The sequence below is a fragment of the Musca autumnalis genome, unplaced genomic scaffold, assembly GCF_047663935.1.
Source record: "Musca autumnalis isolate F117 unplaced genomic scaffold, ASM4766393v1 scaffold_3, whole genome shotgun sequence".
In the NCBI taxonomy this organism is placed as follows: Eukaryota; Metazoa; Arthropoda; class Insecta; order Diptera; family Muscidae; genus Musca; species Musca autumnalis.
Genome location: NW_027411866.1, coordinates 34,838,580 through 34,852,180, shown reverse-complemented (window position 1 = coordinate 34,852,180; position 13,601 = coordinate 34,838,580). Strand labels below are relative to the sequence as shown.

Genomic DNA, 13,601 nt, shown 5'->3' with positions numbered 1-13,601 from the left:
ACAAATAAAACACTTCTAAATATAAAATACAGGAATCTCGTTGAACGCTTCTCGTTAGTTGTGAAATAAAACAAATTCTCCTGTTAAATTAAAAATCATCAGCGAAAAATCGGCATCTGGAATTAAAATAATAAATAGTTACATTATATTTCAAATATATAAAATAGTATTACCGTGCGATTGCTTCTTCGTCCAATAAAATATTCCCATTTTCCTTTTTCCGATTTTTGGATTCAATTAAAAAATTTGGTTCCAATCATAAAATGTATAAGCACCATTATTTACACATAAGCACTGATTTATATTCCCACTTTTCGATCTGATCACAGCAACCGAGAGCGACAACATTTGACAAACGTTGAAAACCATTATAACAACAAATATTGGTTAAAACACTTTTTAATAAATTATTGGTTTGAAATCGTTTATCGGTCGCTTTTAGTAACATTTTCATGTTTAGTAAATATTTTCCCAATATGTTTGTAATATTTTATCGAGATTCGACAAAAATATGGTGATGAAACTTTTAATCAAAATTTTCGGGGTGGCTTTATGACAACAAATTTTGTTCGAAATGTTAGTGAAAAACATTTAAGTCATTTGTACGATTGTATGGGTCCATACCAGAGGTCCGCAAAATGCCACTCGCTTTTAATGCATATTCGCGATTTCATGCTTTTTTCATTGCTTGCTATTGCCATCTCTATTTAATGCTATTGCTTGCTTTGCCTTTACTTTCATGAGTGTGTGCCAATTGCACACACACAACACACTACAAGAGCTCGTTGCCTTTTTTTTGCACTCTGCCTTCGAAAAAGCACGTTGCATTACGAAAAGCAGTAGATATTTCTGGTCAAATTTACATGTTAATAAACATAAAAAATTAATGTTGAGACAATAAAAACAATTACTAGTTTAGTTTATCCTATTATTAAAGAAACTCAAAGAAAAAGCGAAATTTGGCAAATGTATTCATTTATTCAAACAGAAGATGGTACGATACTGTGTGGTGGTATGCAGTATTGTGCATACTGCATTTGCGAATCGTGTGAATACAAATGTAAAAGCAAGCAAACATGCACTAAAGCAGTGAATCATTTTTTGGGGTGAATCTGCTTTTTGCACATTCATATTTTTTATATGCAAGGCACTGCACTATTCGCTTTTGGGAAAAGGCAATAGAGTGTGCCTTTTATATGCATTTTGCGGATCTCTGGTCCATACCAAAACGTGGACCGCAATTTTTGGTGTGTACGCAGTTTTTGTGTAGAAGTTAATTAACCGCTTAGAACCCTAAATGCCAAATGACATACAAATACCTTAAATCGGGCGTGGACCTATGTCCACTAGGACTATATATTTTTTTTTTGCATTTTTGCAGATAATAAAAATACAACCACATAGCCGTGTGGCGGATGGAAAATATTAAGAAAGGCTTTGTCAATTTTGCCCTACTGTTAAAAAAGTTCCCGTTTCCCATTCAAGTTTTCCATTGTTTGTTTTTCCGTTTGTAAGGCATTGAAATAATCAGTTGATCAGTATAAAATTATGAGTAGATATAGCCATGTCCGTCTGTTTTAATCACTCTAGCGTCCGCAATAATTAAGCTAGAATGCTATACTTTTGCGCCCGAGTGTTTTTTTTTTCTATTAGCAGGCCAAGTTCGAAAATGGGCTACATCGGCCCATGTTTTGGTGTAGCCCCCATATAACAGTACCTCCCTATTTTCCGTATTTTCAGGGTTATAGCTACATTTTTTGACGGAACCATCTGTAATTTAACATTTGAGGTTGACAAAAGAGATCCAGGTTTTGGTACAGCCCCCATATAACGGTACCTCCCGACTTTGGTGTTTTTAGGATTTTAGTTCCCTTTGACGTTTGAGGATCGCGGTTGTCTCAAAATTACTCTATCAAAAATTTTCAACATAGGTCCACGTTTCGATATAGCCCCCATATAAAGGTATTTTGTGGGTTTTAGTTAATTTTTTTGTTCGAACTAACTGTAATATAATATTTGAGGTTCCCAGTGGTCACAAAATAAATCCACCAAAAAGGTTGCATGCTTTGGTGCTAACTGTTTCTTCTGGGGTTTATACAGGACCTTCTGGGAACTTCCGTTTGCCTCTTAATGGAGTTAATTAAATTTATTTAACTTGTTATTAATATTTTTCTGATATACATATTCTATATTAATTTATTACATTTTTTATTTATGTGCCGATGCATAAGTTGGTTCTTTCTTTATTGGAATGAAATGCTAACTTATAAATTTTAGTCATCATCACTGACAATACCATGTTCTTGGGCATATTTATACATGCATGAAACATATTGGCCAGCAGCTTCACATCTAAAAGAATAACATATTTAAAATATTTTCAAACAAATCTATTCACAATTTCTGTAAATGTGCTTACGGATCTTCATGAAAGTCCAAGGATTCGCAGGATTCCACCAAAGTTGTGGCCAAATGAACTTTGTCCTCATCATGTATGACAATTTCGGCCAATTTAATGGCTTCTTCTTTAGAGAGGTCACCATCGACTAACTAAAATAAAAATATGTACAACGTTTCTATGAATATTTATTTAAAAATATTTTGTTAATTGTTTCTTACCACGCCCAAATGTCTCATAAGACAGGCACGCATACATTTACCTTCTGGGGTGGAAGGCGGCTGACGGGCTTTAAATGTTGCAATGTCATCTTGAAAATAAAAATTTTAATTTTTTATTGTTGCTTAGCATTTAAATAATAACAATAATTTAAATAAAATTAAATTGCAGAACAATATGAATATGTATTAGAAAACGCCTGAAAGTATGCTGTACACGAAAACATTTGCTTTTTCATTTAGTTAAATGCAGGCATTTTATTAGCTTGAAAACTTTGACATACCCCCTATTATTATGAGTATTCTTTCGTTATATTACCGAACGGATATATTGCGTTCCGGTTAACATCAAGTTAAAAGTGATGATTGGATTGCAAGGAAGAGCTTCCTTGCATTAACTTTCAATGTAAAAATCATATATTTTTAATGGCTCCAAATTGGTTTATTTTGCGTTTCAAATCCATCAGATAGTAAAAGAACACTTATAATAATTGCTCTTAATCTTTTTAAGTTGGGAAGTTAAAATTCAATAATTAATTTAAGCTGGAGGAAATGGGCAATATGTACATTTAGATATCACTACCATTAAAAACTTACCATCTGAAGCACCTTCTTCTGTCTTACATTCCTCGATTATGGCCAACACATTTTCCCTAGTAAACTCCTGAGCCTAATTTAGAAAATATATAAATTATTATTACAAAATTTTGATTTTGTTTAGATTTTCAAATGTTGCCTGTTAGGACGAAGATCTTTTAATGTTAATTTTTATAATTTGTATTAACTTTCTCGTTGGGTTTGAGCTGGTTTTGTATTTAGTTGCCACAAGAAATAATGGATATAAATAATATATAAAGCCAAAATAAAGAAGCCAAAATGCGAAATGTTCAAATGGAACAAGTAAAAACGGTGTTAAGTTCGACCGGGCCGAACTTGTTATACCCTCCACCACAAGTTGTATTGAAGTAAAATGGAATAATTAGTTTCCTTTCGTGTATGAAGAAGACTTAATACTAAATTTCGGTAAAACAATGTGAGGCACCATTCTATATGGGCTATTTCAAAACGTCGATCTATACCGACAAATTTCTGACGGAAAATTTTTAGCCTTAAAGAAGACTTAATACCAAATTTCCTATATTTCGGTAAGAGAATGTGACTAAAACTTAAAAAATACCGAAAATCAAGAAGTACGCTTCTAATACTCTTCTGGAATATTTTATAACTCTTGGAAGACGAAATAACGAATTTCAGCCATTTCGGTTGGATATTGACGTCACAATCTTCAGTATTACGAAAATCAGGAGGTACCGTTCTATGGGGCTATATCGAAACGTGGACCTATACCGACGAATGTTAGTCAGAAATGGGGCAATATGAATGCGTGGACCTGTACAGACATATTTCTGACGAACAGTTTTATATCACATTGAAGACTAAATACCAAATTTCAGCCATTTTGGTGGAATATTGAAGACACAACCTTCAAAATATGAAAAATCGGGACGTACCTTTCCATGGGGGCTATATGAAGGCGTGGGCCTATACCGACAAATTTAAAGGGGAGTTTGAGTACCCCCAACGAAGTCTAAATACCAAATTTCAGCCATTTCGGTGTGATAATGAAGCTAAAACCTTCAAAATACCGAAAATCGGGAAGGTGTAGACCGATACCGACAAAATTCTGGGGGAAAGTTTTATACCCCTAAAGAAGACTACGTACCAAATTTCAGCCATTTTTAGGAAAGCTAAGGGAAAGTTTTATACCCCTAAAGAAGACTACGTACCAAATTTCCGCCATTGTTGTAGGATAATGAAGCTAAAACCTTCAAAATACCGAAAATCGGGAGGTACCGTTCTATGGGGGCTATATGAAGGTGTGGACCGATACCAACAAAATTCTGGGGGAAGTTGTATACCCCTAAAGAAGACTACGTACCAAATTTCAGCCATTTTGGTAGGATAATGAAGCTAAAACCTTAAAAATACCGAAAGTCGGGAGGTACCGTTCTATGGGGGCTATATGAATGTGTGGACCGCTACCAACAAAATTCTGGGGGAAGTTGTATACCCCTAAAGAAGACTACGTACCAAATTTCAGCCATTTTGGTAGGATAATGAAGCTAAAACCTTGAAAATACCGAAAATCGGGAGGTACCGTCCTATGGGGGCTATCTGAAGGTGTGGACCGATACCAACAAAATTCTAAGGGAACGTTTTACACCTCTAAAGAAGACTACGTTCCAAATTTCAGCCATTTTGGTAGGATAATGAAACTAAAACCTTCAAAATACCGAAAATCGGGAGGTACCGTTCTATGGGGGCTATATGAAGGTGTGGACCGATACCGACAAAATTCTGGGGGAAAGCTTTATACCCCTAAAGAAGACTACGTACCAAATTTTGGTAGGATAATGAAGCTAAAACCTTAAAAATACCGAAAATCGGGAGGTACCGTTCTATGGGGGCTATATCACAACGTGGACCGATATATCCCATTTTCAATACCAACCGTCCTGCAAGTAATAAATAAAAGACAAGTAATAAATAAAAGACATAGAATTTTATGCTGATCAATAATATATATACTTTATAGGGTCTCCGACGAATATTTCGATGTGTTACAAACGGAATGACAAATTTAATTATTTCTCCATATGGTGGAGGGTATAAAAACAGAGGATAGAATTTTAAATATTTATCTATTTATCTGCTATTTTGAGACACCCTGAAATGCATTGTGTGCTTCTTTCTTAAGTCTTTTGTTTTTTATATCCTCAGTCTTTAGGCTAACGAGGGTATAAACACTTTGATATGATAAAAATGAGCCTCAACGAAAAAAATTGTTTCAGACCACACGTCTATTTGAACGAAATCCATTTCAAACAATTCGGAGTAGATTCAGCCCTGCCATACGTCTGTCTGTTTTTCTGTCTGGCGATTCGAACCAAATTTTGGGTGTCGTAATATTTTACCTAAACTTAGTTTAGGTTAGTTCTTCGGATACCTTCCCTACAAAAGTTCGAAAACGTTCGGAAAATTGGTGCGCATTATAACTCTTAAAGAGAGTAACCGATTTAGTCCATATGTTGAACATCATGAAATTTCTACCAGACTTAAATGAGGTTCGAATATGGAAACAATAGGTCCTTTCCTTCGGGTACCTCCTACAAAAAAATTTCGGAAAAGTTCAGTTTAGGACCAGCTCTTGAATCGCTTTGATTTTTGTTGTAGAAACTTGTATTCACTGCCCTCCCCATACGACGGTAAAAGCTTCATCAGGAGCAAGTCCATACTTCCTAAGAAAATAGCCTGAAAGGTTCAATAAACCTCTGTGACGCCGTGTGTAGTTGTTGGAGCGCAAGGTAACTCTCGAATGGATCTGCCGATTCGGTCCAAAATTTGGCCTTCGTAATATTTTGTCCCAACTTAGTTTAAGTTCGAAGATAAGCCATATCGGTCCACTCCTTCAGGTACCTCCCCCACAAAAGTTCAAAAATGTTCAAAAAATTGTGCGCACGATACCTCTTGAAGGGAGTGACCGATTTGGACCATTCTTTACACATCCTAATATATGTATTAGGAATAGATCAGGTTCGAATATGGACTATATTTGTCCACTTCTTCAGGTACCTTCCACATAAAATTTCGGATAAGTTCACTTTAAGACCTGCTCTCGAATCACTTGGAACAAGTTTTTTCAGGAACAAATAAATACTTCCTGAGAAAATAGAGTTGTAAAAATCCCTATGGCACCATGTGTAGCGCACTATCGCACTCGAACTGGTCAACCGATTTGGTCCGAAATTTCACCTTCGTTATATTTTGTCCACATTTAATATAAGTTCGAAGATGGGCAATACCGGTCCACAACTTCCGGTACTACCACCCAATACTTTCTTGAACGGGGCAACCAATTTGGTCCAAATTTAGTTTAACTTCTAAAAAGGCCCAAAATGGCCCATAATGGTCCTCTCTTTAAGGTACCTCCCCCGCAAAAGTTCAACAGTTTTGTTTAAGTGCAGTTTAGGGTCTGTTCGAAGATGGTTGGGAAATGTACACCGATGCTATTCGTTGTGGTCCTGTTTACAGCTATATTATGTTTTCCGTGGACAAGTTCATGCTTCCCGGCATGACCCCTGAAATGACTAGTGGGTGCGATATCTATCGAAAAGATATGACTCCCAAAATCAGATCCACTTTCATAATGGCCTAAGTCGGTCCATTCCTCGCAACACTTTTGAACTTTAATCCTAATCCACATTTTTTCGGTAAGATAAATGTTAAAAAGGGCCTCAAAATTCTGAAAAGGCCCTAAATACATTCGATATGTCCGTAGATGAAAGTTTTAATTCACATAGGCTGAGGGTATATCTCTGTCGGCAAATCTGACTGATACTTTTTTACTTGTTTATTCTCCATTCTCGATAATGACCCGAATGTTACAAAAATCCCACCCAAGTGGTGTTTTTGCAATATATGAGGAATTATGGGGTTTTTGGGTGTAGACTGTGTTAATTCGATATGTCACTGGAATTATTAGAGTAAATATTTATGTGTATTAAATACCCAACAAACGCCTTAAAATTAACACTGGAATTTCCATACTTTGTTTTGTCACCTTTAAAAAGGCTATTTATTTTTAAGATTAGAGTTGTGTTCATAGTACACTAAGGCCCACCGTTCTGTTTAGTTATTTATTTTTTAACAGACACAGCCTGAGATATTTAGCTGTCGGCAACGTCAAACGATTCTTTTTATTTGCTTATTTAAAGTTTTTTTGTTAATAAATATTTACTTACTTTTGTATAACACAACAAAACTGTTAAAAGACCCACTAGACTTAAATAATTCATTTTCACTTCAAAAATCTTCTACAGGAGAAGAAAACACTATTATGTACTATTCTAGTTGTTTTCCAACTAACATACATTGATGATTTTATTTCCATTTATATTTCGCAAAATTTCAAAATATTCTTAATCAATTATTTTGTTACGGGAACTGAAATGATGATAGGGGTATAACATGCCGCCATAGATTAAGATTTATTCACAGATAAATGTAAAGAAAAATCCCAAAATTACTTTAGGCTGTAATCTGTGGTCGATAATACCCTGAGAATGCAAATGAAAACCAGTAAGGAAAGGTTGAAAGTCGGGCGGGGCCAACTATATGATACCCTATACCACTGTGAATAGGTAAAATATATATGGGAGCTAAATCCAAATGTGAACAGATTACGATATAATTTGGCACATATATTTCTAGATCAAACACTGTCACACATTCCAAATTTCATCAAAATTAGACATACATAGCGTCTTTATTGCATCAAATACCTTAAATCGGGCGAAAATATATATGGGAACTATGTCCAAATCCGAAATGATTTCGATAAAATTTGGCACACTTATTTATAGACCAAATTCCGTCACACATTCCATATTTCATTGAGATCGGACATATATAACGTGTTTCGTGCACCAAATGCCAAAAATCGGCCAAAAATATATATGGGAGCTATATCCAAATCTGAACCGATTTGGCACATTTATCTATAGACCTAATACCGTTACACATTCCAAATTTCATAAAAATTGGACAGATACAGCGTGTTTGGTGCATCAAATACTTCAAATCGGCCGAAAATATATATGGGAGCTACATCCAAATCTGAACCGATTTCAATATAATTTGCAACATTTATCTATAGACCTAATTCCGTTACACATTCCAAATTTCATCAAAATTGCACAGATACAACGTGTTGATGCACCTCAAATCGGCCGAAAATATATCTGGGAGCTATATCCAAATCTGAACCAAAAGCAATAGCGTTCTTCATTGGGCTAAAAAAGATGATCTAACCCAATTTTCAGCCAAATCGAACAATAAATGCGATCGGTATGTTGCGAACGGATGGACGGACGGACGGACATGCATAAATCGACTGAGAAAGTGATTCTATGCATATCCCTAGAAGGAATTATGGGTCTATCTCTTTTTCTTAGTCATGTTACATACAAATGCACTAACACATAATACCCGTACCACAGGGTGGTGTAGCGTATAACTAATTAAAAATGTTATATAATTTTAAAAATATTATCTGAAGTGGCTGCATCCAAAATGTTGAGAATATAAGAAAGAAAATAAGGTAAGTTTTATTTGGGAATAGATTAATTTTTGTAGACTCGATAAATCAAATACAAAGTTGCATTTATGACTACCAAAAAATCATTTGTACATTAAATGCTAAAAAATAGACTGAAATAAATTGTTGAAGCAACTAAAGTAAAAAACTATTCCAAAATGGTAAAAACTCGTGATATTTGTTCAATATGAGTTCGTTTACCTTAGATGTCAGGTAATTATTTGGTAATTGTCCGTTATTAATGATTTAAACTTACATAATTATATTTTTTGTTACTACTCGGTAATCCAGACAATTCGATAATCCGGACACAGCCGAAGCATGTGGTGTCCGAATTATCGAGATTATACTGTATATATTTTTTCAACAATATATATTTTTACATATTTACAACAACTTCAACTACGTGTGTGTTTACATAGTGTACAAAGTTATAGCTTGAAAAGAGCATATGCATGAAAATGTATATAAAACAAGTAATAAAATAATTAAAACAAATAAAAAAGTGTCAGACGGCTTTGCCGACAAATATATACCCTCAGCCAATGTGAAGTAAAACTTTTACCTACGGACAGATCAAATGTATTTAAGGTTTCTTCAGAATTTTTTGCCCTTTTTGGACATTTGAACTTGCCGACAAAAATGTGGATTAGGAATTAACTCCACTAAGGTACAAATGCTGAACTTTTGTGGGGGAGGTACCTTTAGCGAAGACCGATATGGGCCATTTTAGAAGTTAAACTAAATTTTGACAAAATATTAGGAGATCCAAAGTTTGGACCAAATTGGTTGCCCCCATTCAAGTGATATCGTCCTAGCAGTTTTGTGAAATTTTTTAAATATTGGGGAGAAGTACCGGTAGTTTTGCCCGTATTAAAGTGTATATACCCTCGTTAGCATAAATGCTGAGGGTATAAAAAAACTGAAACTTAGTTTTTTTTTTCAATTATTTTTTATTTTTAAATTTGTTGACCACTGAGAAGTTCATAACCAAATTATAGTCAATTTAGGCCGACAATGTAGATAAAAACTTTAAATTACCTGAAATCGAGTGGTACCGTTATATGCTGGCTACACCAAAATCTGGCCAATGTCCACATTTTTTTGTGGGGCAGTTTGGTAACTCTAAATGCCAAGTTACAAGCAATTCGGACAAAAAATGAAGACAAAACCTATATGGGGGCTATACGAAAAAATGGACCCATATTGGTTTGGGTTTCATATTCATGTATTGTCATCCAAATCCGAAAAGTGTGCGAAGTTTCAGTTCGATTGGTCAACTGCAACTGTGCTAAAAATGAGTTACTAGATTCGAACTAAGTCGGGTGGTACTGCTATATGGGGGCTGTAGGAAAAAATGGGCCCATATTGGTTTTGGTTTCATATTCATGTCTTCGGATCCAAATCTGAAAAGTGTGCAAAATTTCAGTTCGATTGGTCAACTGCAACCGTGTTAAAAATGAGTTACTAGATTTGAACTAAACGGACAACAAGGCAAGTTAAATAAAACAGTGTAAAAAAGTATCAGTCGGCTTTGCCGACAGAGATATACCATCAGTAGGCCGGGGCGATTTGTATGGAAGGAAAAATGTTAACGGGCGCCTGGAGTTTCTGATTCTTGGGATTGTACTGAGCAAAAACGTCTACTAGACCATATGTCTAAAGTGAACATCGAGCCCGCGGATTTTGACTTGGTTTTTTATCCTGCACTGAAAGAAAATGCTTCATAATATAAACGAAATCTTACGTTCCATCAATGAAATTTGTCATTGATTTTGAGCCAACGTAGAGCTTCATTGAATAAACGAAAAAGTTTCATTGAGTTTGAAGTAAAATTAACGAATTTGTTCATTAATGCAATGAAACTCCTTTATTGATGCAATGAAACCTCTTCATTAATGCAATGAAACCTCTTCATTAATGCAATGAAACCTCTTCATTAATGCAATGAAACTTCTTTATTGATGCAATGAAAACTTTTCATTAATGCAATGAAACTTCTTCGTTGATGCAATGAAACCTTTTCATTAATGCAATGAAATTTCTTCATTAATGCCATGAAATACTTTCATTTATATAATGAAATATTTTCATTAGTGTAATGAAATACTTTCATTGATGTAAAGAAATACTTTCATTAATGAAATGAAGAATTACGTTGGTTCAAAATCAATGGTACATTTCATTGATGTAATGTAAAATTTCATTTATGTTATGATGTCATTTCATACTCACACAATGAATTAAAATTAAGCCAATGCTAAATATGTTTAATTCAGTTTATTGCAATTAGTTTTGACCTGGGTACAAGACGTCATTCTTAATTCCTTAGGTATTAACTACATACATTAATGAAACCATTGGTCGTTGTCATCTGTAAGTAAAATTGAAAGAATAACAATTTGCTAACTAAATAACTGGTTTTTTACACAATAACTTACCTTCATATTTTGCCGCTGAGTCATCCCCTGTGCACGTCCATGATGTTGCGATACAACATACAAAATTCACATAAAACAACTGTACACTTAAAAACTACATGAAAGAGTTTTAGTTTAATATTTGTATTTTCTTTTCACATTAAACACTTCATACCTACTTTCAACGAAGTTTATGATCTTATTGGGCGTTGTGTCACCAGTAAGTAAAATTGAGAATCATAAAAAAATTTAGTAATTTATTTGTCTTTTGTCGCTGGACACCTAGCTCTTGGCATTTTCTCCGTCATTCCACTCTTCTTTAGATGTTCTATTGCATCTTTACAAAGACAAAAAAAAACAAATAAATAAAAATTCAGCTAAATAAACAAATGAATACATAAAACTTAACAGAAATAGTTTACCCAATTATTACATACTTACTTTTCTAAGTTAAAAACACAAATCGTAAATTTTTTCATCCGCACTTGGCGGCGTTATAATGTCAACTAAAACAACGTTGTTGAAAATTTCCTGATCAACTTAAGCCAGCGCTTATTGTTGTTTTGCCTAATCGTATTTTCTGCTTGTTAAACGCACACACGCACATTCACACCGCACTGCTGGAATTTACTTCATAACAACAATGAATTACATAACAAGGAATAACAGAGAATATCATACCGAGAGAATAAGCCTTGATACCCAAGTAGAGAAAATGAGACAAACATTTTAATGAGAATGAATAGGGTAAGTGCACCTAATGTCGGCATGTACCAGTAGTCGGCACCTATTGAATTTGAACTCAAATAACTAAAAATTAGGAAAACAAAATAGGAAAATAATCTTAAAAATTCTTCAACAATATTGTCAGCTAACTTTATATAAAATTTCATTGAGCTAGGACCAATTATTATATCGACATTTAAGTTTTTGTCAGTGAGTGTTTTTCACCACAACCGAAAATGCATGTTTCTTAAGAAAAAAATTGTGGAGATGTTAACCTTATAAACTCTGTAATTATTTTAAAATGAAGAAATTTTCCACAACATTTTTGTTATATTGGTAGAGAACAGTTAAAAGAACACTTCAGAAAAAGACATTTTTAAAAAATATTTATAATTGTGCAATTTTTGCTGATGCCGACTTTAGGGACAAAAAAATATAAAATTTGCCTGAAGTCGGCATGGGGTTATAAACATTGATTTTTATCGATTACCTTTAGCTAAAAATTATAAAAAATACTAAAGAAATACTTTAGAGGTTAATTAATAAAAAAATAGTTTTAATTTGAAAGGAACTTTAGCGATTTTAAGCAATATTAGCCATGATTTGAAGTACGTACGTTGTGGGGTGCCGACAACTGGGTAACAGATGCCGACTACTGGTACGAACTAATTTATTTAAACAATATGTTTAAATTCCCTTATTTTTTTGAAGTAAAATCAATAGAAATGAATACAAATAAACTAGAAATTTATAAATAACTAATGCTTAAGCTATAGTTCTTTCAAATATTTAAGAAAAAATGTAAAGCATGCATTTTTTCTTTATTTAAATATAACATGCCGACTACTGGATCATACCATGCCGACTATTGGGGAATGGTGCCGACTACTGGTGAAAAAGCAGTATTTCACTAAAATTGTACTTTTTGCATATTGAACAGAAATAATCAAAAAAAAAATTTTATATAATCTAAAACTACACAAAATAACGAATCATAACAACTTAAATTTAATTTGATTGGATATTTAGACTCGGAATGACATACGGCTGAAGATACGAGAATCCTTAAAGTGCCGACTACTGGTGCACTTACCCTATGTATGTATGTATATCAAAGCAAATCGCTAGTAAAGCAAGTAAGGTATTTTTGTACAGTTACGCTGTTAGTGACGCTTCTGCAAATATTCGTACATACATATATATATATTTGATGTATGTGATTATATACACACATATGTATGTACGTGGCAGATTTATAAATGTGTTCTGTTTATGATTGTGGAAAACTTAAAACATTTGTTTAATAAAGAAAAATAATTGGAAGAAAAACCAGTAAGGAAAGGAACAAAGTCGGGCGTGGCCGCTATATGATACCCTACACCACTGTGAATATGTAATATATAAATCGGAGCTACATCCAGATCATAACAGATTTCGATATAATTTGGCACATTTATTTCCAGACCGAATTCAGTCATTCATTCCAAATTTCATCGAAATCGGAACTATATAGCGTTTTTGGTACAGAAAATACGTGAAATCGGCCGAAAATATATATGGAAGCTATATCCAAATCTGAACCGATTTCGATATAATTTGGCACACTTATTTGTAGACCGAATTCAGTCAAACATTCCAAATTTCATCAAAATCGGAAGTATATAGCGTGTTTGGTGCAGCAA

At 33.9% G+C, this 13,601-nt stretch overlaps 1 protein-coding gene and 1 long non-coding RNA gene across 2 annotated transcripts; both read right to left on the bottom strand.

Annotated features, from left to right (window-relative positions):
• Window positions 1-2,127: 2,127 nt before the first annotated feature.
• Window positions 2,128-7,576, bottom strand: LOC141397093 (general odorant-binding protein 19d-like). Its single transcript, XM_073973010.1, has 5 exons — window positions 7,419-7,576; window positions 3,214-3,286; window positions 2,620-2,708; window positions 2,420-2,550; window positions 2,128-2,352 (listed from the first exon to the last, which is right to left on the bottom strand). Exons 1-5 carry the CDS (start codon window positions 7,470-7,472, stop codon window positions 2,274-2,276), a joined length of 426 nt encoding a protein of 141 aa, XP_073829111.1. The 5' UTR covers window positions 7,473-7,576; the 3' UTR covers window positions 2,128-2,273.
• A 3,462-nt stretch (window positions 7,577-11,038) lies between these two features.
• LOC141399340 (uncharacterized) lies at window positions 11,039-11,721 on the bottom strand. Its single transcript, XR_012411823.1, has 4 exons — window positions 11,635-11,721; window positions 11,369-11,530; window positions 11,215-11,308; window positions 11,039-11,147 (listed from the first exon to the last, which is right to left on the bottom strand). It is a non-coding gene; the product is annotated as an uncharacterized lncRNA (long non-coding RNA).
• Window positions 11,722-13,601: the final 1,880 nt, after the last annotated feature.